This window comes from Mauremys mutica, chromosome 24, assembly GCF_020497125.1.
Source record: "Mauremys mutica isolate MM-2020 ecotype Southern chromosome 24, ASM2049712v1, whole genome shotgun sequence".
In the NCBI taxonomy this organism is placed as follows: domain Eukaryota; kingdom Metazoa; phylum Chordata; order Testudines; family Geoemydidae; genus Mauremys; species Mauremys mutica.
Genome location: NC_059095.1, coordinates 7,372,211 through 7,399,487, shown reverse-complemented (window position 1 = coordinate 7,399,487; position 27,277 = coordinate 7,372,211). Strand labels below are relative to the sequence as shown.

Below are 27,277 nucleotides of genomic sequence, written 5' to 3'. Positions count from 1 at the left end.
GTGGAACAGTTGGAGAAACAAGGTCTGACCCTTCTGTGGGGGAAGGACGGAGTTTTAATTAGCAGCGGGTGAAATTTTACAGCTGAAACTCCCCTCCCCCTGCAAAAAATAAAGCCCTATAAAAGTTCAGATGCTTAAAATTTTGGGTTCAAAATGTCTTTTGGTTCTGATATTTCCTTCAATTTTATTTTTAAAATTAAAAAAATATATATTAAAAAATGCTCTTCATTGACACAAAACATCCAATTACTGGTCCCACAAAATGTTTTGTTCCAAAACAATTCTCCCCTCCCCCCATTTTTAGGAGTTGCCAGTGAACCGAAACCTCCATTATTCAAGTTTTAACGCCCAGCCTGCAGAGGGGCTGGAAATGCTGTACTCTGCGGCACCGGGGGGGGGGGGAAGGAGAGTGATCACAGCCCAAGCTACTTGCAAAGGCTTTGCTCTCCATATCTGCCTTAGCTTCAACTATCCAGCCCAGCCACCTGCCCATCTAACCTCTGTTCCTGATCTTCTTCTTTGCTTGGAGAAAGGAGAAGAATTTGAGCCACCTGGCAGCTGCATGAGCTGCTTACGAGGTGTCGCAGCCCATATCGTTCAGAGGGGAAGAACCACAGAGCATTATTATAATAGCACCAACCAGGTTCTCTGGAAGGGGCACCTCCACCGGAAGCCTATTAGTCGACTAATGATAGTATCCCTCTCCCTGCTACCAACAGGCTGGAAGCTCGATGGAAAAATTAGCCTCTGCCTTCTCCCCCAGATGTCTCCATCTCAAGGGGAGCTCACCCCACTTGGCTACCAGACCCGCTTCTGTGCAGTCAGCCAGAGAGGGCAGCAGCACCCATGGGGCAGAGCTTGGGGGGAAGACAAGGCGAGTCAAGGATTTCAGGCAATGAAGAGCATGGAGACTCGGCACCAGGGAGATCCCAAGGGACAGGGGCATGAATGCATCCCCACCTTGACCCGAGCTGGGGAGAGAAACAGGGCTGGGAGGGTGTATAGCCTCACTTACATCCCGGTCCTGGCTGGGGAGGGTTTGGCAGGACCTACTGGTTCAGGAGAGTGGGGAGGCATCTCCTCCCCCGGGGCCTGGCTGAGAAGCGCCTAGACACCAGCAATGGCTGAGTGACAGGGTTTAAACACACTTGGCCATTGGCTCTGGCTGGGGCAAATGGGCAGGAGGCCCCCCATGCAGGGAAGTTCTTAGCCCTAGCAAGGAGGGCTGGAGGTGCCTCAGGTGCTGCTCCCATCCTCTGGGTCGCTCGGCCTTGACAAGAGCAGAGAGTCCTGGCTGCTTCCCTGGAGCTGGTGGCATTTCAGAAAATGGAGCCACACGAAGACTGCGCCAGTCACACCTGAGACAAGATGGAGAGTACTTAAAAAGAAACAGGTGGGGAGTCACATGCAGACAGATCGGGGGAGTGGGGGTGGGAATGAGTCTTCCAAAGAGGGGCTGATATGTCACTTCCTGGGGCAGGTGGGGTGGGGGAGGTTGAGGAGAAATGGGGAGACACACACTGACGGACAAGATCCAGTCAGCAAACAGCATTGACAGCAACAAACAACGGCGGGTGGGATGCAAACACCAAGTTGTCATGGAAACAGAACAAGACAGTTAAATTCAAACTGAGGTTAATTAAAAGAAAAAATAAAGAAAGAAAAAAAGAAAGGAAGAAGAAATCAGAATTTCGGAACTGAAAAGCATCGTTCAATGGGGGCGGAGTGCTGAGAATCGGAGTCTGAAGGGAACAAACCAGCGTTGCCTGTGCGTGTCTGGTGGGGGTGGAGGATGGGGGACAGGGGCCACTCACAAAACACAAGCTGAGGGCTGCCCAGCTGACGTGCCGATTTGCAACACCCCACACTGATGCTGAGGCGCTCTGTTTTTCAGGCCCTCAGTGCAGCATTACCGCTCGGCTGCTTTAATGGCAGTTAGCACATATACCAAGTGGGGAGCAAACGGCAGGTCTCGATGCCAGACCGAGATCCCGGGAAGGGTGAGAATTTGGAATATGGTTGGCCACACAGCAATGCAAGGACAGAAAGTGTTGGTAAGGTGCAGCATCTCTGTGGGCAGTATCCTGGTTTAAAGAAGCTTCGCTCACACTCTCTCTCTCCCCCTCTCACACACACACGAAATGACAACAACGCCTGCATTAGCAGGGGAGCCATACAGAGAGCACACGAATGCAGGCAAGGCAGGGCTCAGGGCAGTGACGACAGGAAACACCCAGAGGGCCCTTCGCTGGAGGTCCGGTAGGGGCTGAGCAGCAAGAGAGCCAGACTAGAAGCCATCACGGCTGCTATTTATTTTAATAACTGTACCGCTCCTATTGGACTGTTGACATGAGATTTCACAAGCTGAGATGCTCTGGGTCAGTGTCTAGGTCAGAGCCTTGGGGCAAGGAGGTTTAAGCAGCAGTCAGAGACTCAGCAGAGAGCTCTGGCTGCTCACATCCAGGCTGGGTTTCATAAGCAGCAGCCGGATGAGCAAAATCAAATGCAACCAGGGGAGCCCCTGACGCTGTTATCAGAGACAACTGGAAGGACTGGGAGGTGACCCCAAGAAGAGCAGAGGGGTAGTGGGGGTTCTGCTTCTAGAAACAATTCATTTAGGGTTGCAATAGACTTCTTGTAACCCCTACCTCCCTTCTTTCCCAGAGCCGAGCTGCCTCCGGGATTCTCACACTGGGGCAAATAATTCCCAGCACAAAAATACAACAGTGGCTTTGCCCTGCTTTAGTATTTTTCATCCCAGGATCTCACTGAGCTTTTCAGACGTTCGTGTTATTTATTATCCCCCTTGTACGGATGGGGAAACTAAAGCAGGGAAGTGATGTGCCCAAGGTCAACGAGTCATCGGCAGCGCCCACAACAGAACCCAGGAGTCCTGACTCCCCGTCTTTGTTTTCGCCATTAGACGGCACTGAATGTCCTCTACAAATGCGCACTGTGTTCTACCACAGGAATGGTCTGTGCTGGTGGCAGTGGAAGGAGTGGGGGTGTCAGACACTTTGTAAGTGATCTGCCAGTGGGCAGAGAGCGCAGACCAAATCTCACTCCATGCAGCCCTGACACCCCATGGAATCCAGCTGGCAACACAAGTCACCACGCAGTTCAGGTGTCATCTCCAATAGCGCTAAAGGGCAGCTGTGGCAAAATAACCATCACTCCCTGGGGCTCTGTCCTGTTTGACACCTAGAGCCAGGCAGACCGATTTTAGAAACGGGCTCGGGCGGGGAGGGAGGCGTTAAGGGCATGGAGCTACCATCCCTTACTTCGCCAGACTGAAACTCACCGGAAAGGAGAGGAGACAGGGTTCTGGACCTGTCACCAGGGGGTGAGATCCACTGCGGAGGACCCTGACACCCAAAGTGCGGCTACAGGGCCAGATTGCCACCCTTTCCCATGGGTTTTGAGAGCTAAGTATCTGCTGACTCTGCAGCACTAGTTACCCCATGTCCCCAGGCTTGGGGAGGGGCTGTACGGGGGATGATGCATGTCATCTCTCCTCCTCCCGCAACCAAGCTGGTAGGCGATCCAGACAGAAAATGAATGCAGCCTCGTCACAGGCACTCCCCACAGCCACCTAGCTGAGCACAACCTCCGCCTTAAAACCGTTCCAGCTGTGAATGACAACAGAGAAGGAACTATCTGCTACAGCTACTGGACTCTGTCTTCATTTCCCTTTAACTGCTGCCTAGCATGACCCTAACCATGACGCATTTCTGGGTGGCTCTCCAGGTTTCTTTGACAGCCTCTCCCCATGTGCAGCATCAGGATAAAAAGCAGAATTTGGGGGGTGGAGAGATGGGAAAAATGGAAACAGCTGTGTTGGGATCTGTAACTGCTATCCTTCGATTGTGAGTTCTTCAGGGCGGGGACGGGTCTCTTTGCCCCATGTTTGTACAGAATCCAGTACAACGGGGTCCTGACCCATACCTGGAGCTCCTTGGTGCTACATAATACAAATAGTACAATAGCAAACGACATCCAACACGTGCCTCTCATTTCCCCCTTCCACCTTCGCACCGGACCCTCAAACTGAGCTAAGATTCAGGATCCAACCCTCCCTGTGCTCTGGGGACATTTGGATTGGATGTCGTCTTCTCCCCAATTTTCTAGAAGCCCAGATCTGTTGTACAGACTCATTCGCTCTCTCTCTCTCTTTCTCTCTCTCTCTCTCTCTCTCACACACACACACACACACACACACACACACACACACACACTTTTTCAGTGGCCACCAGACTCTTGGAAGCACTTTTTGAGTAGTGCAACAGACATGGTTTTAAGAACGAAATGCTAGAGGCTTGTGGTTCTAGCTAATTACTTCAACACACATTCTTAAGAGAGGCTCACTATACGCAACGTGACACATAGTAAGACTTGTGATATTAGGTTGGCTGTGTATCTGTGCCCTGAGTTAAACTCTGTTCAACATCCAATTCTTTAGCAACGGAACAGATTAAAGAAGGGCTGTGGTTTTTATCTTCCGATCGGCCAGGTAAAGCCCACTGGTTTTACTGCTGCTTCCTCCTAATGCAGGGAAGTTAACACAGGTTGTGTTCTGCGAGTGGCATTTTCAATTAGTCATGACCAACAAGACAATACTCATTAACATTGCCAAGGGTTTTTTTTCTCTCCCCAGTTAGAAAGGTAGCCAGAAGATCCATGTGATGAGAGACATTGATGTTCTAAGGGGCAGATTTACAGACCTGATTGGAAGAGACACTGGAAGATCCAGGTTTGGGTTTTGCAACACCAGAATCCGTCCTTAAAAGGTGTTCCCAGGACGCAGCTGGTGAGAGAAATCTGAGGACTGATCGATCAGTTTGTGCCGACGAAACCCACTGACTCCACTTTCTAACCCCCTTCCGGATTAGCTCAGGAAAAAAAAAAAAAGATACTGGGATGGGGGAAAGGGAGGGGATGCTAGACAAGAACCCGTCACTTCAAACCCCGATTCACATTAAACCAACTCAAAAAAGAAGGAAAATAAATAAATAAAAGAGAAAATTAAGACTGAAGGAATAAAAGTGAAGTGACTGGTTGAAAGCACCAAACAAAACCAAATGGTGTTAACGTTTTGACACTCAGCAAGCTGCTGCTCCGAATGAGGTGAGAAGGCGGACATTATCGGCCATTTTGGTGAGACAGGAGTCATTCCGTCTTACTCCAAAATGAGGACGGGGGAGTAGGGGAAAGGGTGCCAAAATAATGTGCAGCCTCTACATTATTAGTGAAGTTTAGATTACACCTGTCCTCCCCTCCCAAAAGGAAGCTTTCTCTCTGCCCCTCTGTTCTCCAGACAGCCGCCTCTCCCTCTTCCGACCCCCTCCTTCGTCTCCCAATCCAATTGCAGTTCGCTCCACTGGGGCAAGATGCCGTTCAGATTTCCCACCTCTGTCCCTCCAGAGGACAAAAAGTTTTTCCTCCTCCTGCCAGCTCCTTCCTAATTTCATTAATCCTATACAGATAAAAATCGGACCAAAATCTGGATTTGGTCAGGAGGAAATTTTGCCTTCAGTCCCTTCCCAATCATGGCGATTATTTTGTCATTTAAACACATCAGTTGAGCGACCGGCTGGCTGAACATCTCTGGTCTTTAAAAAATTTGTTTTTTGCTGTTGCATGAGTGAATACAAAATAATCTAAACCCAATTGATTTCCAAGCAGCTCCATTGTAGCTGCTATAATATTAGACACAGGCTTTTTTTTTTTAATTTGACAAGGTGTAATCTAATTTTTTTCCCCTAAAACAAAGAGAACAGCGATGCAAAAGGTGTAAGAGACACAGGCAGGCAGAGATTTCGAGATCAGTACAGCACAGTGTTCCTGCAAAGTGCCCTTTATAGATACACATATATATTTTTGTTTCCAGTTGCTTTTCCTGGTGAGAAATCCTTCTGCAGAAACACAGCAAAGTTGTTTGTTCGCTTTGTGTATACATATATTTAAACTCTCGAATTTCAGAGCTAAGGACACCCCAAACTTGTACAGGGCGTCCCTCCCCTTGCTTGGAGTGACTTTCTATGATGACACTTTTGGGTAGGGGTGGTGCTCTGAAATGTATTACAGTCACTCCCCCTCCCTGAATTCCAGAACATGTTAACAGAATTCTGGAAAATGGACTTACAGGGGATCGAGAATGAGGTGGCAGGGATCAAGAGTGGCATTACATCCCCCAACCTTGGATGCATTCTAAAATATATTAACACTATTCTGGATTGGTATTAAGACTCCCTCACACACACACACCCTGTCCCAGGGTTTTAGAAGCTGTGAGCATCCTGCAACAGAATGACACTCCCCTGCTATTCTCTGTGTTCTAGAATGGTCCTGCAATTCCTCTCTCTAGCCTCTACCAGGTATCGGAAGTGCATGGATTTAGCAACAGGACCCCATTCCACATGGCTCCTGAGGGGCATTTGGAGCAACAGACAGCTCTGGAGTAACAATCCTGAGTGACCCAAACTTGCCCAGCTCTCTAGGGTAGGGGGCTGGGACTCAGATCTTCAAAGGTATTTAGGTGCTTAACTCCCATTGATTTCAGAGTCAGGTGCCTAAATGAGATTATTTTTGAAATTCTACATATTTTTAATGCATTTGTTTAAGTTATACTTGCTGAGTTCACTGGAATGCTAGATGGCCCAACGCAGCTCCAAAAACACGTCTCCAACCCCCACTGAGATATATTTTAATTGATTTTAATGTATTCTTCTATTAGCTATTTACTGCTGCCTGTTTTCACCTGGGAACCCATACCAAGTCACATTTTTCCTAGAACCCTGAAGAATATTTGGAACATTCTCAGCAAGAACTGGACTGCAAAGGCCAGACTATAATGGAAAAGGCACAGATGCAGTACGGGTAAGAGTGATCTGCTATATGTATGCCTGAGACAGAGACGGTACAGCTATTTAAACACATACTGGATTATCTTAACCCTCCTGGGCTGGCAAAGAGAGGGATGGGGTCACACCTACAGAAACACAACTGCTGCGTTTCTGAAATACTTGATAATGCATCAGATGCCACGTCCCATGCACATTTTGGGAGATGCTTAAACCCAACCAATTCACTTCTCCTAAGGAAAGGAAGTTCAGAAGCAGCAACCCTCCATGCTTAGAGGTTGCTCAAGCACAGCCCACAGAGTTCTGAGATGCACTGTGCAGGTTTCTCTCATCATTAACATGGGAGAGGATGTACAGAGACTTCAAGTCCTGGTGTGTTATGCTCCTTCCTGAGCCAAGGAGTTGGCCACTCGAATCGAGATGGCTGACTACATTCTGGGGCCTCTAGCCTTCATCTTCAAGAAGAGGATGGCTGCATTGTAAGAATTATCTAGGTTCCTGGTAAACCACCAACGTTGCACCTCTGCTGGGCAACGTTTGGGCCCCTTTGGTTCAGCTCAGTGACGTGACAGTCAGACATGCAGAGATTTGATCCTGGCATTGGCCAGCTGTGGATGTCTGATTGAAGTACAGACATACCCTAAGGCTCAGATTTACAAAGGTATTCAGGGTATCAAAACCAATAGGAGTTAGGCACCTAATCTTCTTAGGTCTGATTGTAAACCCCAACAGGGTCCTATAGCTACATCTTCAGGTGCTTAAATACCTTTGACAATCCGGCCCTAAATCACAGAATATCCAAATATTCTTCAGTGATATCCGGCCCTTCTGGACCACTGCTTCTCTAGGTCCCTCAGAGAATTCTGCTCTATCCGCATGAGCCCAGCAAGGGCAGCTCCTTTCAACCACTACAGACTTTTCCTGGGTTCATCTAGCCTGACCTCCTGGGCAGCAGCGACAGCATCTGGTTTAATAAGCATCCGATCTCGACTGACTTGTCGTGTGCCATTCCACTGCGTCTTGTTTAGTTTTATTATACTTGTTATTATTGCAACTTTAAAAAACCCTGGATTTAAACCTAGGAGCTTCCCAGATCACCATGCATCTGCAGAATCCACTGCACTGAAGAGCAGAGGGGCGATTCTACCCTTGGCAGGGCAATTCGGACACATTAGAAATGTTTTATAAAGACCAAAACCTTTTTCGAAAGAAGTGTATAAATCCCTTTTTAATTCTACCTGAATCTTTAAACTCAAACTCCTATTCATGAAGGCAAGTCCTGTAATCAGTGGCAATTTTAACTGGGAGCACTGGTCCGGGGGAAAATCTCGTTTCAGGCTCTACCCACTCTGCTGTTCTTAAATAGATGTTTTTATAGAGGGTTTTTTGTCTCGCTGGAGATGGAGTCAGAAGAGCCACTATTGGCCACGTCAGAAAGACACTGTCAATAACGCAGCATTTCTGAGTGGTACCCTTGTACCTTACAACCAGGGGAAAGGGGGAGATTTGGAGGGGAGGGGGAAATACCAGCACTGAGGGTCCAAGCACTGAAATCTCAGCATCTTAAGAGAAAGAGAAAGACAGACAGTGAGAAAGAGAGAGAGAGAGAGAAAGAGGAAGACAGAGATACTGTGTCAATACTGCACTGGATTTCTCAAAAATCACACAGCTTTAATACCTGTACACTGGGAAAGCCACGTGTCTGGTCCTGTATTGCATAAGGAGGCCTGGCTGGCAGGGGATAAGAGCTACACACCGGGGAGGGAAGGACAGTCCATTTTCCAAAGGCAAAACCAGAAGTTGACTAGTGCCATGTAAAAATCCACCAGCCCGCTCCTGCCTGGGGAGTCACTCCCACGGAGTGTGTGAGCATGTGTGAGAGAGAGTAAGAGACGATAGGGGAGTGGATGGCCGTGCGGGAGAGAATCCCCGAAGCCAAACAAAATTCACCACAAGGATTCAGCTGCCAGAAGCATCAAGCCAGCTTCTCCTGAGTCTCCTGCCGCTGCGCTTTCATCTCTAGCCACATCCCTTCAGAAAGGAGGGTTTCTGGACTTGGCTTTGCTGATGTGCATCTGTGCCCAGGCAGCAGCTGGTTAAACAAGCCGGGGTTGGGAGTGTGTGTGTGTGTGAGGGGGGTAAGGAAAGAGGAATAGGCCCGAGACCCTGCAGCCTTCTGGCTACAGGTAGAAGGTGCACAGTGGGCTTTGGAGCAGCAGGGATCTTGACCAGTCACCTCTTTTTAGAGCAGACTTGCTGTAGGCTGGTGATGAGACGATCCAGTGCCTGGTAATTTGGGCCTGTGTGTGCACATGTGTGGCAAAGGAGGCAGGAGGGTGGGGATCACTGAGTTGGATTCAGTAGCACAAGAGAGAGCTCCTCCTCTCTCCCCATCCTGATCTGCAAGCAGACTGGCTGCTCCGTGTATGCGATGGCCAACTCCTTGGAGCAGGTCTTAGTTTGGGTACAGGACGTATCAAGTGCCACACACCCCAGATACTATTCCAAGGTTTGCTGGTGAATTGGGGTAATGGTCCGATCCCTTGTTAAAAGCACCCAGGATTTCCAACCCCCAGTCTCTCTCCCCCCCCGAAACAAGGCTTGTCCTGAATAGCAGCACTTCCACGGACAGGTGTTAGAGCTGTGTGACTCCTTTCTTCTTCGAGGGGCTCGGGGGGGCTCAGTTACCATTGGGGGCAGGAACACTGGCTTCTCACAATGCGTTTGGAATAAACTACAGCACAGCATAACCAATCCAAACCAAAAGAAGAAACCAAGAGAAAGCAAAAAACCCAAAAGGAAACAATAAGAAAAGAATAAATCTACTTCAAATAAATCAGAATTTAAAAATAAATTATATATATAATATATATAGGAAAAATAATAGTAATAATTAATTTAAAAGAGTGGCATGCAAAGAAGATCGTTACATTCTCCTATCATGCATCAGGCCCAATGTCCAAACGGCAAGGTAACCATGACGACAAAAAAGTGCAAGAACTCAGCAACATTACCAAAGGATGCATAGAGAGGCCCACAATGCAACTCAACTCATCTCTGCGAGACCCGGGAACGGGCGGGTCTCGCTCATCTTAAAGATTTCTTGCTTTTTCTCTTTTTTATTTATTTATTTTTTATTTCGTTATTTTTTTTTTCTCTTAAGAATGTAAAAATGTGGGTAAAGAAAGTAAAAAAGAAAAAAACCACACCAACCTTCTCGTAGCTCTGAGGGATGTTAAGGGGGTTTGATGCGGAACACAATGACATGAGGAGAAGAGAAAAATAGGGGAAACACAGAGAGAGTAAAAAAAGGCCTTCTCAAGGCTGTCAGCTGCAAATTGATTTTTTTTTCTTTTCTCTTTTAACCAAAAAAAAAAAAAAGGAAAAAAAAAAAAGAAAGAAGATAGTAACGACCCTTTTTATTTTCTCCTTTCCTTCCTTCCTTCCTCCCCTCCCGTGCTTGTGTTTAAGAGCATCCAAGCTCTGTGAAGAGGTCAGGGTGGGAACAGCACCCAGCAGAGGGGCAGAGCCCCAGCAGGGAGTTCTCACCTTCACAAGCTCGTCTGATGTTTTACAGAAGGAGAGGGGATAGAGATTATTCCAGGCAGAGTGGACCTGGAGCAAAGAAGATCCCCTAATTTTAAACCTCAGCTCCCGACCCACCTCCCCCCAAAGCCCAGCTGCACTCACGCTAACTCCAAAATAAGACTGACTTTAAAAATAAATAAATAAAAAGAAGAAAAGAAAAGACATTTCCTTGCAAGGTTAAAACTTACAACACCTATCCCAGGTATTCTATAGAGACAAGCATGTTATGGGAGAAACAAGTCAATTGGAAACACAAGCATGTTCAAGACTCTTTAAAAACAAAAACGGAAGAAAAATGTGTGTGTGAACTTCCCCCTCCACTTCCTCCCCAAATGACTGCATTTCAGAACTTCAGTTACCTTTCAGCGAAATTGACACACAAGAAACAAGGAATTAGCATGAAAAGCACCCCGAACACAGCACGAGCTAGCCTCCATGGTATTCTCTACATCTTCTCAGCCAGCAGCTAATGCTGGATCACAGAGGCTTCAGGTGCACACACAGGCTAAGTTTTGGTATAGAGGGCCATCCACCTGGAGCGGAGACTCATCCAGGGGTGAGACAAGAAGCTCTGGGCAACCAGAACCTTTGGCCAATTTTTAACTGACCAGAAAGGCCAGGGAGATTTAAAAACATTAAAAAAAAAAAAAAACCCAACACATTTTTTTTAAAAGCCCATTCCAGCTAAAAGCTGCTTGCAATTCATTTAGCCCTTGTGTGGTGTCAGATCCTGGATTTATGATGTTCCCACCCGTGGATTTTCAGAGCCCAGATGACAAGGCAAATTTCAGAAGCGATTTTCCAGCTGGCCACAAAAGGCTCTTTAAAAATGTAGTTTTTAAATAATTAAAAGCCTTCTCTCCATGTGCATGTGATTCAGTGAGCATGAGACACAGAGAGAGGAGTGCACACAAGAGCATGGGTCTGCGTCTAACTGCAACGTCAATGCGGGTGAGGGGAACTCTTCCTTGGCCAAATGGGATGGACATGGCAACGGCTGACTGGGATGCAACGTTCTTTGAATGGCGGTTTTACAGTGAGAGGGGCTGACCCTTGCTCTCTCATAATCAGAGGGTTTTGCTGTGGAAAAACATTAGTCTGTAGGAAAACATGACCTGTCCGAGAACTTAAACAAGGTGAACGACAAAGAAAACGCAGAGGGTCACTGAGCCTGCAAGTGCTAAAAAGCACAGGAGGAATTCAATATCCCTATTTCATCTGGCCCCCCCAAGCTGTGTGGGTAAGGGGACTTCCCATTGGTTATCCCAAGAGCGTGCTGGCGGAGCCTGTTTCTCACCATGCATGTATACCCAGCCCAGTGGCGTCTCCAGAGGGAACCAGAGCTAGAAAGACTCTGTGGTCAGGGAGCTCGGGAAGGAAAAGCAGCTGGAACATGAGTGAGGAGCGAGAACCTGCAGTCCAATGCGGTCTCAGTCCCATGTTGGGAAAGCTCCACAGAGTATGCCAGACCGCACCGCTCCACGCCAGGTCAGCCGAAGAGCAATGCCGCTAGAGGGACTGGGCTAGCTGAAATCCCCCTTCTGCTGCCCTGCAAGAGCAGTCACCCCTCCCCTGCTGCTGTGAGATTCGCCTGCTGCTCCGGACACCCGATTGTCCCCCATCCCAATGCTCCATTTTGGTGACACTCAGATGGGTGGGCTCACCCGAGGGAGCTGAACATGCCCCGCCTCCTCTAAAGCTCACCCCAGCTGAGCAGACCTTACCAATTCCTGCAACTTCCATGGGAAAGGTGGTAACCCCACAAGTGGCCACAGCCTCTCTGCAGCAGAGACTGTGAGCTCCCCTCCACGAGATGGGACCCAAGAGCTTTAACGTCCTTGAGCCAGCTTCCAGGGGCACCCTGGGGATCAGAGCTGACCTCACAATGGGGGTCAGGCCTCTGTATTGCTGCTGCGTGCGCCCCAGGGCAGGGGCTGCACTTTTTGGGGGCCGCTGCAACAGGTAGGATAAATGATCCCCATGAGGGCTAACAGGCTCTGTTCAGTCTGCAGCAGAAAAAACATTCCAGGGGCAGGAGGTGGCACCTGAGGGGGACTGAGGTGATGCTTAAGGGTGCCACACTCCAGCTGCCCCTTCCTTTGACTCAGGTAACCTCTCCAGAGGGATCCAGTCAGCTATGGAGAAGGGACTCCACCACTCATTCCCAGAGGTGCCCTCGGATCCTCTTTTCCACCCCTGAACCCCCATGATGATCTGTTTCAGCGGCAAGACCTCCCCCTGGCTTCGTGAAGGAAACAAATCAAACAGCAGGGGCAGAGGGAGCCCATGCATTTGCCAGCGTTCTGAGCCGAGGCACTCCCTACCTCTCACGTAAAGGTTAGCGGGTGAAGAGTAGCGCACCCCGGCGCTGTTGCTGGCCACACATTCATACTTCCCCTGATCAGTCTCTTCACTGCTCTCAATCTGCAGGCCACCTGCCGGAAGAGAAGAAGACGGCAGCAAAGAAATTGTTATTATTTTTTTTTAAGAGGAGGCCTGGCACCAACGCCCTCCCCCGTCGTTTTTCACCAGCGTAAATGCAGATCCGAACGGTGGCCTGGGGTGTGGGGCTTTTTGCTCCCATGCTAGAACTTCACTCCTTGGGCATTGCTGGCAGCATACCTGGATCAGAATGATCATTGCCACTGCGGGACTAGTCGCCCGACCCAACCCCCACAATCCTGATCTACAACGTGGGTAGAAGCCATCCGAGTTGCCCCATGCTGTCCTACCGGTCTGCGTCAACCCTGACCTGGGGGTTCACTTCTAACAGGGAAAGGACAGCTCAGCATACAGGTCTTGCCTTCTGTGCAGAGAAGACCCGCAAAAACACCAACTCTGGTGGCTTCTGCAATGTGGATATTTTCCTCTAGGAACGAATACCAACAACTCAACTCACACAGGCCACCGAACAGCCACTGGTGGCAACGACTTCCTGTCGCTACTGATCTAGGTTGGAACTGAACCAGCCTTCGAGGTGAAAGGCTCTGTAACCTACTCCCAGCCCCCTGAGCCATCCCTGTCATCGCTGGGTTTGTTGTGTGCATAAACACCACACTCACAGGAGCTGAGAGAGTGCTTGAAAAGTGCGTTATTCACCAGTGCATGTGCTAAAGGGAAAACAGCGTAAAAAACAAACTGGAATTTTCTAAACTGCACATGGGTTTCTATCCCATCTGAATGGCCAGTACGCCTGACCAGCCCAATGAGAATCAGGGCTTTGTGTATACCTGTACACTATTTCAGTTGATGAAAATATACCCAAGTCCAGACTAAACACTCCTACCATCAACTAGTTCAAAAGAGACCTGCACAAATATGCAGCACATAACTACATAGATGAAAATCACCTCTGTTTTTTACCCTAGAAAGCATCAGGTCTGCCAAACTCCAGTTAAAGTATATATCCTATAAAATAAACCAACATGATATCAAATATTTCTTTATATATACACATGACAAGGGTGGAGATCAGAGCCCTTAAGATTCCTTGACTGCATGAAAAATTGCAGCTTGGTAGAAGAGTACTGACAGATCCTAAGGGAGAGGGGTGCAAACGGATTGCAGATTCAGATTCATTGCGGGGTGGGGAAGAAGAGTGTTGTGTGTGAAAACAGGAGGGTGTTAGTCTGAGTAAAAGAGAGAGGGTGAAGGAGTGAGTGTGTTACTCTTGTGGATGGCAGATCCCAAGTGCAGACTGGATAAAATAAAATAAGCCAAATTCTCAACATAAGAACCCACGGACATTTCAATCCAGCGGAGTAACTTGAAAACCAAATGGCCCCTGAACTCGAGCAGATCAGTATCTTCCCACTGAGCAGATTTCTTACAGGACTGAAGCCACAGCACTCTCCGTTGTCCGAAAGCTTCAGCTGGGAAGAGGCTGTGTCAGGTGGAGGCTCTGGGAAGCCTTTGTTTATGTGGGTCGGCTCTCCTAATCCCAGCCAAGGTTTTATTTAGCTCACAGTAGTGTTCGTCGGAATGGCGAGTGCCAGGGGAGATTTTAAACCGAACTCAGGGGCGGGAACAGAATGACGTGGCTGCAGGTGGGAAAGCATGCCAGGGTCTTGTCTACACTAAGGAAATCAGGACCACTTCATTTTCCTCGAGGGCGGCTTTGCTGGTGATAGCAATGAGGGAAGTTGAATTGTAGACAGGTCGGTGTGTGTTCACTACCGGCTGAGAGCGGGTGTAGACATGGTGGTAAGACATGCCTGCATCCTCTGCTATTGCTAGCGGTAGTAGAGAATTCTGAGCTTGAATTTTGCCAGTGTAGAGGTTCCCAGAGTGAGAAGAACCTAGAAGTTACAGCTGGGATGTTCAAAGGGGCCAATGGGAGTCATGCATCCAAATCCCATTCACTTCCAATGGTAGCAGAGGGTCTCACTCCCTTCAGGTGAAAGACCCAGTGACCTAGGCTAGGTACAAAAGTTACTTACCAAGAAGCACCTGAGGTTAGAGAAAGAAAGAAGGCTCTTTAGTGGGTTGGGACTGAGCATGCTGAGGACCTGCTCCAGCAAGACGCTGGCCATGGACGTCAAGGGCTCCAGGGCACTCAGTACCAATCACAATGAGGCCCCTGAGTGGTTACCAAGCTCTGACAGTGCTTAATGCCAGACATACGCCTGGGTCCTTCACAGCCCTGGAGAGATCAGCTCTTAAACCTCCACCATAAATTTCAGACAGCAGCACCTGAGCCTTGTTTTAGAATAAAAAAAGGTTTCACCAAGTTCACCCAGCCAACAGAAAGAGACATTGGAACAGTATTTAAAATAAAGACGGACACAAACAGAAATAAATATCCAAAGGTGAAGCAGGAGCAGAAACCACAACAAACAACAACGAGACTTTGGGTTGAGCAGAGATCACATGAAACAGGAACTGAGTTGGAGAGAAATTGTTTGGTGAGGAGCAGGTGGGTGAGTGACTGAGTGAGTGGGGTCTCTTACCTCGGATTGGAGTACCTTCTGCAAGGGAAGCAAAGGAAAGAAGTGAAAGGAGTGAAAAAACCAAAAACGCTTGGACTGCCGGTGGGAAAAGGACCCAGCTCAAGGAAGATCATTCCTGGCAGGAAAACTCCTACACTACCTGGTTTCATCTTACTGACACGGACAGACTGGAGGGGGTTGGGGGAAAGGACTCCAGGCAGCACGCTCCGGGATGCTTAATCATGACACTAAACTTGAAAAGGAGGAGGCTGGCCAAATCAACACTCCCTCCATCGGCCACAAAGGAAAGGGAGTCTCTGCACCCTCAGTCCACGTAAGCTAGTATTAATATGTACTCCTTGCATAGCACTGGGCAAATCTGCTTCTACCCTCCCAGCCCAAGGGGAGTGTGATCAGCATCATTAACCTGTTCCCCCAGACAGGGAAATGGAGACCCAGAATCTTGCCCAATGTCACACGACAAAGCTGAGGCTAGATCCCAAGAGTTCCTGGTTCCCAATTCCACACTCATGTTAGTGATGCATTTGGGGCACAGGGTTTCGTATAATGCCTTGGCGCCTGTGGTCCCTAGTTATCCTGAGCGCGACTGGCTCTGCAGAACATTACTGGATGCAGCCACGCGCTAGGAAAGAGCTGCAGGTGCGAGACAAGGGCATGCGGCTGTTTTTGTACCTGGGAAACGTGCAAAGGGGATTGCCTGGTGCAGCTGCTCGGGAAGCCACCCTAATGAACTGCAGAGGGGATTAATTAAATCTCGGGAATTCCTGAATTCTGGGAGAGGAGGAAGAGCCTTGTTGTGGTTGGCCATCTCCCACACTCCAGGGCTTCCTTCAGCCAAACCCCCTCCAGCTGCCTCCACTGGCAGTGCCCATCATGAGCTTTCTGCCCACGCACGCGACATCTCGCGGGCAAGAGGGAATGACATCATGGCTGGCAAGCGATGCCACGGCCCTTTTGTTCCATGACATCACTGCCCCTGCCTCTGATTTCCTGTCACACGAGCCTGGAAACCACCTTCCTTTGAAAACACGAAGGGTCCTTTTCCCCACAGGCATTCAGATTTGCTGCACAACTCATTCAAGAAATGTTTTTACCCCAATCCTGAAAACAGGGCAGACTTGGCAAGTCCCCAGTCCAAACTCTCCCTACCATATAGAAGCATAACAGCTGCTCGGTGGTAATACTGACATTCGACAGCACCTTCCATCCAAGGATCTCACAGTGCTTGACAAATATCAGCCTCTCATCCCCCCCAGGAGGTAGAGAATATTTTATCCCCACTTTACAATGGGGAAATAGAGGCACCGAGGGTGACGTGACTTGGCCAAGGTCACAGAGGGAAGCTTGAAGCAAAGGCAAGAGCAGAAAGCAGGACATCTGCTGGCCAATCCTTTGCCTTAACCGTAAGGCCATCCTTTCCTCCTTATCCTTCAGCCCTGCCCATCCTCCTTTCTTTGCACGTCAGTGCACCATTTTCAGGATAGAAGGTAAAAAGAAATCTGTATCACTGGTTACAGTTAACCTTTATCTGAATTATTTCCAACGGGGTTAAGGGAAGAGAAGTGTTACATTGTTAGGCTATTAGATTCTAGTTAGACTCAAATTCTAGTTAAAAGGTTAGACAGTTTGCTGGAGAAATGTTAGCATCTAGTTAGGGTTAGGAACTAGCTAAGGTTAATAAAGCAGGTTGATTAGCTGTCAGGACAAAGATCAGAGAGCGCGGGTGAGAAAGGAAGAGGTAGGAGGAGCGTTTACTGGGACTATCTCCACATAGGAGCGGGCGGGCAGGTTTTAAAGAGAGCGAGAGACAGAGAAAGCAGCAGAGGGTTATAGAGAGATTCAGTGGAAATAAAAACAGCCTCTAATACACTCTTTTGTCTCAAAATCAGAGTGAAAAAATCTACCATCTGTGATGCAAATGTGGAGCAAGACTAAAGGATGGGGGTGGCAGAGACAAGAAGAACCCCACATCACCCCCTGCTGGGGACTGGCTGTTACAGTGAATCTGATTGCCCAGGACACAGCCGCTTTCAGTGGAGGCACGCTCTGACTGTGAGGAAATGCACTGGAAATCATGGCCACGTATGGACAGAAGGCAGGACCCATCGCCTTCTTGAATTATCACAGTTTATGGCTTGTCGTTAACCATTCGCTCCCGGTGGAGCCCATGGGAACAGGTGACAGCAGCTCCAGTGCTTGCGGAGAGCAGGCCACTCCCAAAGTGAGGCTGTTCTTGGCTTCCCAATTTCAGCCAGGTGCATGGGAAACAGATCCGGGAATGGCAAAGGGAGATTTCTGGTGGGACCCACGCCTTGAAGGCAGAAGATGAAATCTGGACCAAAATGGAAGTGACTGTGGGGGGGGGAAAGCAATAGTCTGAATGGTTTCTGGGACACAGATGGTAGATTTTCACTGTTGGAGTTTCACATCTAACTAGCTTCATATTCAATTTAGTGGCAGCTGGATAGCATTGGAGGGGGATTGCAAAAAACAAATCTATTCTCCGGTGGCCCAATGCATCCCCCTGAGATTGCTTGGGGACAGCATCTCTGGTCCACAGCTGGTTAACACATAGGGCTGCCAATTTTGGTTGGACGTATTCCTGGAGGTTTCATCACATGACGTAATATTTCATTAAAGATTCACCTTTAATTCTTAGAGACTCCAGGACAACCCTGGAGGGTTGTCAATCCTATTTACACAGCAGTCTGACAGTCCCTCGATGAGTGTACGAGAGCAGGGCTGGTTCTGCTGGACTGGGCAGGGCAGGCGGTTGCACAGAGCACCAGCATAGCAGGGGCAGCTAAACGTACAAGTTCAAATTTTCAGAAGTGGCCTCTGATTTTGGATGAAGCCCACCTCGAGCCTGTTTTTCAAAGGCGATAGGCCCATACAGGTTCCACCGATTGCAACTGGGGTTGTGGGTGCTCAGCGCTTCTGAAAAATCAGGCTCAAGGTAGATAAAGGTGCCCCCCAATTTAGCCCAAATCAGTAAGGTGGGGAATTTCCCAGTTCACCTAGGACAGTGTAAAATCTGGAGATAGTCCTAGGTGCTCGAGGCCATGCAAGCAGGGGGTGAGCCTCTGGAATAGTGGGGCAGCCAGGGCTCAAGTTGGCATGGGCAACTGATACCCACCATACCCACGGTGTCTTCCCCAGCCTCTCAGGGCAACTCTTGAAGCCTGCATCAGCCCAGGAGGTCAGGATGCTCGCCGGAGTTCAGCGATGCAAGACAAAGACGCTGCGCTTCGGGCAGGGTTCCATTCTCAGGTTACCATCCAAGCCTCATCCCCCTGCCACGGGCACGTGGGGCCTGTTCTGACACCCCCTCCGTCTTTTTTAAACAACAAGCTATGGGGTGAAACTGAGCCCTGAAAATGGGAGATGCGGAGGTCCATTGCCATGGCAACCACAGGAAACGTACCACCACGGCCTACCAGGCCACGTGTGAGCATGTGCCTTGCTATCTCCTGGGGGTGGTGAGCAGTTTTCTAAACCCTCAACAAACAAGCTAGCATGAAGGACCAGCTGCAATTTTTATGCTGATCCTGTCTGAGAACAAGCCGGGACTTGGCATAGGGAGGAAAACGTGACGTGAGTGTTGTTGGCAGATTCCCATCAGTGTCCTGGCACCTCAGGGAATAGGAACAATCTAGAAGGGACATTTCTGTCTAATCACTCCCCCCACAACCTTCCCAAAGCCCTGCAATAGACGGCTTCCATTTTAAAATTCAGTGCCTGATGCCCCCCATAAGTTCTCACTTCAGACAATGCCAATAACCCCATTAGATGTGAAACTCCAAGACCTCCTGCAGGTGTGAACACAATTACCACAGTTCCAGGGTAAAAGCTACGGTCTAATTGGGGAATTCCAGGACAACTGTTGCTAAGTTACGAAAAAAATCTATCCAATGTTAGGAGGTTTGTGTTTAGTTATATTTCCTCATATAGATATATTTTAATTATGATGGTGATGATTATTTTTGTAGCCTGCAATACCCCTGCGGAAGTTCATTAAGAGGGCAGAATATCCCTACTGAAGGAGTTAGTACAAGAAATGCACAGCATGCCTCTCGAAAAAGCTGTTAAGAAGGAATTAGTTTGAAGGACGAGGGTTACAAATCTGGACATTAGCAGGTTTGTTTCTGTTTTCTTTTTTTAAATTGAACAAAACTTACCAAAGGTCTCTGAATGTTAAAAATAATGAAAAACAGAAAGGAAAAGAAAAATAAAAGTTTGTTATAGCCAGTTATTTCAAAAGCAGAAGACGACACACAAGATACAAAAGGGTTCAGTGCTCATAAGGTTTAAGAAGTTGGCTGCAGAGTATCTCTTGTTTTCCCCTCTATGTAACACAGGCAGGCACCAGACATTAGCTTGACCCAATTCCATTGTACAGTCCTGAAGCGTAAACTTCTCTCTCAACAACATAAAGAAGGAACATTTTTTGTTCATGTAACAATTAGACAATCCTTGGGCTGAGATTTTCAAAAAGGCCTCAGGGAGCTGGGTACCCAAGTCTGGATGTCTTATTCATGCTCCTTTGAAAAATCCCAGCTTTTAATTCCTTCAGGGACCCTCAGGGATAGTTGGCCCGATGTCTGTCAGAGTTAAATTATTTCCAATAACCTGGAAAGTGTTAGGGAGGAACAGATCCTAGATGGAAAAAGGGTGTCTATGGATAATGTCCCTAAATTCAGATTTCCTGATCCTTAGTAACACTGAAGCCCCGCTGCCCTGCTCCAGCAGTATAAAGGGACCTCAAAGTGAGTGTAAATGGAATATATGCCCACTCTAAAGCCACTCTGCACAGCTAGAGAAATGTAAAGGCTTTAGCATAAAAAAGAGAATCAGGTACAGACAGAACTGCCAATTTTGGGCAGCTCCATGTGTGATATTTTATACAAAACAAGTAATGAGCTAATTTTCATGGTTGCAACTAGTGGCATACAGCCATAAACTCAGTCTAACTCAACAGGGTGCATTCTCTCCTACTGTATCTGTTCCTATACAGAGCAGCAGCATGGGAAGGTTCCCACACGCACTGCCCTGCCAGCACATCTCAGTCCCAATCCGGGGAGAGCTCCTCTACAGGTAACAGGCATTTGAGTCTCTATGGCCCATGAGATTCTTGGCCTTTCTGGTGAGAGCCTGCCAAGCGGTGGCAACAGTGGCGGTGAGCTTGTGAAGTGGGATCTGTAATGGAAACCCATTAAAGTTATCTTGTACAGGGGCCACCACATATCCATTAGCGGGCAATGACTTTTAATCCCTATTGAGCTGAGCAGGCTTCCTATTGATGCCCTTCAGGCAAAAGGCTCTGCAGCACATTAGCAATATCCTGAGGCATCCCGCACCCCAATATGAGCGAGTGCTACCCCCTCAAGAGCGAGATTTGCTTTCTGGAAAGATAAATGTATCCAATTGAGTTTGGACACTTGTGGAGCTCACACAGGCAAGGTTTCTCTACCCTGCTCCGCACTCTCAGGCAACATCTCCCACACATTACATTCCTCACAAACACACACACTAGGGTGGCCAGATGTCCCGATTTTATAGGGACAGTCCTGATATTTAGGGCTTTTCTTAATATGGGCTCCTACTACCCCCCACACCCATCCTGATTTTTCACACTTGCTGTCTGGTCACCCTAACACATGCAGTCAGCCACATCCAGTTCTTAAAGTGACAGCCCCTGTTAACCAAAATACAAGCACGCTATGCACAACCCTAAGGGGAAAAAAATTTACTAATGTAACATCTAAATTCACATCCCCATACAATGTCCTGCAATGTAAAATAATTTAGACAATTATTCCAGCATCCTTACGCTAACATTGATTGCACTCCACATGGGTCACCAGCCAGGTTTGACCCCATAACCATCAGATCTACAAACACAACCCTCCTTTACTTCAGCTATTGGAGGAGGAAGGCATACCCTTCTCTGCAAGGAGCAGCCGACTGAGTGGGAGACAACTATTTATGAACTAGCATTTAGAATGCTGGAGAACAGGAGTCCATGATTCCTGTTTCCGGGAGTCAAGTATGGTCTAGTGGTTAGAGTTCGAGACAGTACAGCCAAGGATAAAGAAGTCTTAGTTTGGTTTATCTCCTGGGTTTAAACTTGGGATCTCTAGAATGAAAAGCATAAGCTCCACTATTTGAGCTAACTACATTAGCACTGGGCAGTAGCAGGTTCGAACTTCTCTGCTGTCTAGCCACTAGATAGGAACAAAGATCCACCCTGTGTTAGCGTGGGTTACACAAGTGCATATTTTGGCCTATTTCTTCTGAAAGGTAGTGTGGCAAAGTGAATGAGATTTGAGTCTGTCATAATAGAGCCCTGGATTCTTGACTGCAGTGACCTTATCCAACCTCTCAGTTATCCTATCTGTAAAATCGATGAATGATAGCTGCCTCCTATAAGGTAAATATACGGCCTTACTTAATAAGGGCTTGAGAAGTGCACAGAAATATTAAGAACAGTCAGTGAAAGAGCTCTGATTAGAATTCATGGACTCCGGTCTTATAGTTCAATGCACCTTCCCCTAGGCTACAGGGCACTGAGCAAATGAATGACATTCTATCAGTTGTGCAGGAATGCATGAGCCCTGCAAGATGCATGACGCCTGCCAGGTCTGCCTGGTGTCCTTATTTCCATCTTAATAAGAGGAATATACTATGCTGCATTTCTATAGGACTTGTCATCGGAGAATAGACAAGCTCTTTAGAAACAATAATTAAAATAGCCCGGCAACAGCCTTGTGCCATCTCATCATCCCCATTTGGCAAATGGGTGAATGGAGAGACAGAAATCAGTGGTCTTGTTTCCCCAGAGGTGCTGAACATATGGAGCTTCCAGTGACTTCAGCTTCCCTGAAAATCAGGCCACAAAGGGAATCAAAGCAGGAATAGAACCTCAGAGTCCTGATGGTCAATCTCCTGCTCTAACCAATAGAACACACTCCTCCCTGAAGTGCAGAAAGAAGTGACAGGTCTGTAAAAAGGACAATAGATTCCTTTCAGTGTTTTGTGAGTTTACTGCTTCAAGAAGACTGAATTTCTAAACAGCTGTTAATGATGTCAATTCCACCCAGGTCCCTAAAAAGCAGATTTATCCGGAGGAACAAACATCCTGTACAGAAGCTAAACGATTTATTGGGATGATAGTCTAACAGTGAATTTAGTAGGTGGCTCTAAATGAAATACCAAATCGAGCCCAGCTAGGAAATATAAAGAGATATTGTCACGATCATAATAGTATTAAAAATAATCTGAAAACGTGTTAGTAATACCTCCTGTTATGGACACAAAGCATTTTAATATTCTAATTTACCTTTCAGTATTTATACTGGTTAACTTTATTTGCATTTCACCCAGCACGTATGCAATGAAACTAAGGGAGATCAGTTTCATTTGTGTTTGAAGGCTCTTAAATCAAGAATCCATCCTGATTCAGCAAGCGCTCAAGCACGTGCATAAGAGCTGTGCTGAATGGGGGCCACGGTGAAATTAATTTGTGGGTCTTATGGACCAGCCCAATAAAGTTGTATCTGAGTTTCCAGTGATGCAACAGAATGTATAAGTAAAACAATCCTTGCCACTGAAATAATAAACAAAGATGGACTGTGTTTTCAAAAGTGCCTTGTGATTTTGGGTGCTTTAGTTTATGAGTGCCCAGCTTATGTCATCTTAATGGGGTCTGATTTTCAGAGGTCAGAAGATCTGGCCCCTTTAAGATATCGCAAATTGGGCACCCAAAACCCGATGATTCTAAAAAACACAGGCACTTTTGAAATTTTCAGCCTAAATATATAACTGCCCCCAAAATGCTTCCATTCATCTTGGGGAAAATTTTTAGAAGTGCCTCAGTGACTTGGGAGCCTAAAGTCTCCTGGAGGGGATTTAAGACCCTAAATTGCTTCGGTGTTCTTTTCAAATTATAGCCATTAAATTTTACAAATCTCCACCACTTATTTTTTTTTTAAATCTGAAATGGAGGCCTTACATGTAGGAGACAGTGTTCTCTTGTGCCGAACCTTTGCTGTTATAAAGTTCTAGAAATCAAAGCAATTAGGAAGTTAATTTTTCTGGGCAATAGGAATGCAAAATATCTGATGGTGAGGAAACAGTATATAACTGGAATGGGGAGGTAAACAAGGAAATTAACCTTTAACCAGTCAAGGCTGGCCCTCCAGTACCAAAATTCTTTGAACTCACCCTATGCCAAACAGGACAAAAGAGCAAGGAGGTTGTCACGTTCTCCGACATTCAAATCTTGCATTACAAGAATCAGACCTGAAGATTTCGGAGCCGGGGCGGCCTGGGTAGAAGTAACTGGTTGTTGCCCCCTCGACTGACTTGTAAAATGGCTGAGCCTCAGAAGAGGCTCCCACAAAGCAACCCCAGTTCCCACGCTAAAGCCTCTTCCCCCTTCCCTCCCCTGTTCCCGTGCCAGGAAAAGCTCTTAAAAATGCTCCATCTCGTAGCCGAACAAGGGTTATGCTCCTCTGGGCAACTACAGTGAGGCGAGGTCTAGCTAAGCCCAATCAGATAGCTGTGTATTCTCCAGACTGGCTTAAAGAGGCAAGTCTGAATTGTGGTCAAAAATCTAAAAGGTTGCTTTTGTTTTAGTTTCCATTGAGAGGTGAAGCTCCCAAAGGTGACTTTGTGCAAGAGAGAAAGGATGGATATTTTTAAAACGGGACAATTTGACAGTGCTTTATCTGTAGCTTTCAGAAATAAAACCACATGCACAGACACACATGTTATTTTACTTACACGCACATGCATACACACAAACAGCTGCTGAAATGTGAACAATGAAAGATGCCACACTAACATTCACAAAACCAGCAAAGGACAGATAGACGAACAGATGGGGGAAGACAGAGAACTGACAACAGCCACAGAGCTGGGGTACATCTGTTCATGGAGTACTACTTCATTGCCGCCCACTACCTAAGGTTGACTTGAGAATGCTCAGAACTGCTCTCCGGCGATGGCTTCGGGAAGGCGATAGACACAAAAGGATTAGATACCAAAGGGATCCACACCATGGATGGGACCGTCTCAGCTGTGACAATACACAGCTGTAGTGGCTGTGGTCCTGATCCCGATGTGGATAGGGCTGAAAGCTCCACGCTTGGTGCTGTCAGCATCTTTCCTTCATTTATACAGCTCAACATCTGAGCATGACCCACCTCTCCCCACCCCTGTTACCCAACTCTCCCTCCACCCCTGTAGGTCCCCCTGGTTAGGCAGAGCACCATTCCACGAGTGTTGCCAAATTACCAGCTTCCCTGGGAAGGGAACCAGGTTCTCAGTGGAGTTTGGTTTCCTGTCAATCAATTTGGGGGATGGGTGCAGAAGATGATGAAAAAAATGAAGGAAACCACCACCAACCCAACCACCTATGGGGAGCTCAGAGCCGTTTTACCAGGTCTTCTGTAGAACTGCTTATGTTCTAATCCACAGGCCAACGGGGTTGGCTCCCACCAGCCACTATTCCGCCCAGAAAGCTCTGCTCGAGCACTCTCTTTTGGGCCAGTCCCAGGGTTCACTCCCAACTGGGCTCGCAAGGAGACCTTACCTGATCTCAGCTGCTTTATCCTCCCATTGCTGGCGCTGGGGTCGACGGGAAGGAAATCTTTGAACCATGTGATCTCCGGGTCTGGGTTCCCGCTGGCTGCACACAGCATGGTGGCCGTCCGCGTGCGCTCAACCACCTTCAGCTGGGGTCCCATGTCAATGTTTGGGAAGCCAGAAGGCAGCTGGTCTTCTGCAGGAGGAGAGCAAAGGAGAAGCGGCTTAGGTTAGTGCTCTTTCAAGATCAGGAGTGGTAGCGGGGAGGCTTAATTCAACAGAGTACGCTAAAGAGAGACTGCCGGCAAGAAACCCAATCCATTTCAAAGAGCGAGTTCAAAATATTTTCCAATATGGCCCCCTCCCAATTGTTGTGGCTTTACAATTATTCGTATTACAGCCAAGCAGCTCCAAACACCAACCAAGGCCTTGTTGTACAGGGCACTGCACAAATGGAAAGACGATCTCTGAGTCAAAGACATCACAATCTGAACAAGTCACATTTTCCTGTGGTCTTTTTATTTTATTTATTTTTTTAAAGTTCCTCTTTCCCTCACCGCCCAGAGAGCCTCGGAAATCGGCCAATTGCACAAGAGTGAAAGTGACTGTGTGTGAAGTGATGTCAAATGGACAGTGGAAACTAGCCGAGAAAGAAGGAGAAAAATCTTTCAGCTGTAGTTATCTCAGGGGACACTTGTAACAACAGGAAGCAAAACTCTTTCAGACAGAGCATGATTTTTAAGGTTATTAATTTCAACTGTTGCGATTCTAGGACAAGAGAGACACACACCAACAGCTACAAAACAGCTCACAGTTACCCTCTTGTCCTCTAGGCCAGGGTTTCTCAATGACCGGTCCATGGCAGCCTCCTTGCCTGTCCCTGCGATTTCCCTGACACAGTTTAGGAATGCAGCAAGCTGGTCCCTAGTCTAGAGTACTGCTCTAAAGCTTGTCTTTCCTAGGGAAAAAGGTGTAGTCTTAATTCGAGTTAGCTAACTCATGAAACCGATCATGGGACAGGCTGTTCCATAGTCTTTACTATGCTAACTCATGTTAAAACCTAGAGTGACTTGGAAAATGGATTTTCTATCCCACAAAAAATGTGGAAATTTGGCGGGGGGAATCAAAAATCTCAAATTGGAATGAAAAAAAATCAAAATTTTGTGATTTTTCCATAAAATGAAATTCTGGAAACAAATAATTTCATTTAGGTCAATCAAAACATTTTGTTTCAATTTTAACCATTTTAAATATATATAAGTAAATTTCAAAACAAAATGTCATTTCAAAACAAATGTATTGAAACTTTCCATTCGGAAAATGTCAAAAGTGGGCCTCAGACATTTAAAAAAAAATTTTTCAAGTTCTTTTTCCCAACAAAATTTTGTTGAAAGTGAGACAATTTGGCAAAAAAAATATATAGTTTGTTTTAGCTGAAACGTCAAATGTTTTGGCTAAATGTTATCACCCAGCTCTAGTTAAAAACTACAGACCCGCCTTGCATTCCCTAGGATTTTACTTTGCGTTAGGTACCACATGTTGACTAACACGAGTTAAGGACACACCATTTTTCCTAGTGATGACACAGCCCTCATGCCTGGCAGCCTGCAAAGAGGATATAAGCAACATGGGGACAGCTTACAGAGATTCTCCTTTAATGCCAGTGTTGATGCATTAGGAGCCCAAGGATCCTTGGGTTGAAGTCCAGCGGGGGGTGGGTGAGACAGCACAAAAATTGGAGGATGGGATTTTTCCAACGCCCTCAGTGCTGGCCTAAATCTGCTCACGCTGAAGACAACGGGCGTTTTCATTGGCAGTGGCAGCAGAGATACGCCGATGTGGAATGCTTTTGAAAATCCCAGCCTACAATGCCCAGGGTTGTGAAACATCGCAGACAATTTCCAATGCAATGGTGAGGTTGCATCCTTCTGGCATCCAGCTGTGTTCCCAGGTCACAGGCCAAGCTGTGTACCACACATACGGCTCAACCCAAGGACAATGGGACAAAAGAGGGGAACTGGAAGCCTAGGCTGCTTCTTCCCCCACCCCCCTCTCTTTTAAATGAGAGGCAGCCACAACTCCCAGGTCCTAATGCTGGCTCTGCTAACTGTGCGTTTGGTTTTAGGTGAGTTACTTCATTTTGCTGTTCCTCAGTTTCTGCATCTGTAAAACGGGGACATCGCTGGGGTACGGAGTCAAGGTTTGTACAGTGTTTGAGAGCAGCAGAGCACTATGCAAGCCCTAAGAAACGTAGTTCTTAACAACGCTCAGATACTGCCGCGATTAACAGGA

General features: G+C 47.3%; 1 protein-coding gene across 8 annotated transcripts in view; it reads right to left on the bottom strand.

The window, feature by feature from the left end:
- PTPRS (protein tyrosine phosphatase receptor type S) overlaps nt 1-27,277 on the bottom strand; it is a 239,945-nt gene that overhangs the window by 66,150 nt on the left and 146,518 nt on the right. For all 8 annotated transcript variants that reach the window (XM_044998457.1, XM_044998461.1, XM_044998459.1 and 5 more), the window contains exons 5-6: nt 24,993-25,181; nt 12,773-12,883 (exon numbers count right to left, since the gene is read on the bottom strand). In XM_044998457.1, the coding sequence (XP_044854392.1) occupies nt 12,773-12,883; nt 24,993-25,181 (300 nt within the window). The remainder of the gene's footprint in view (nt 1-12,772; nt 12,884-24,992; nt 25,182-27,277) is intronic.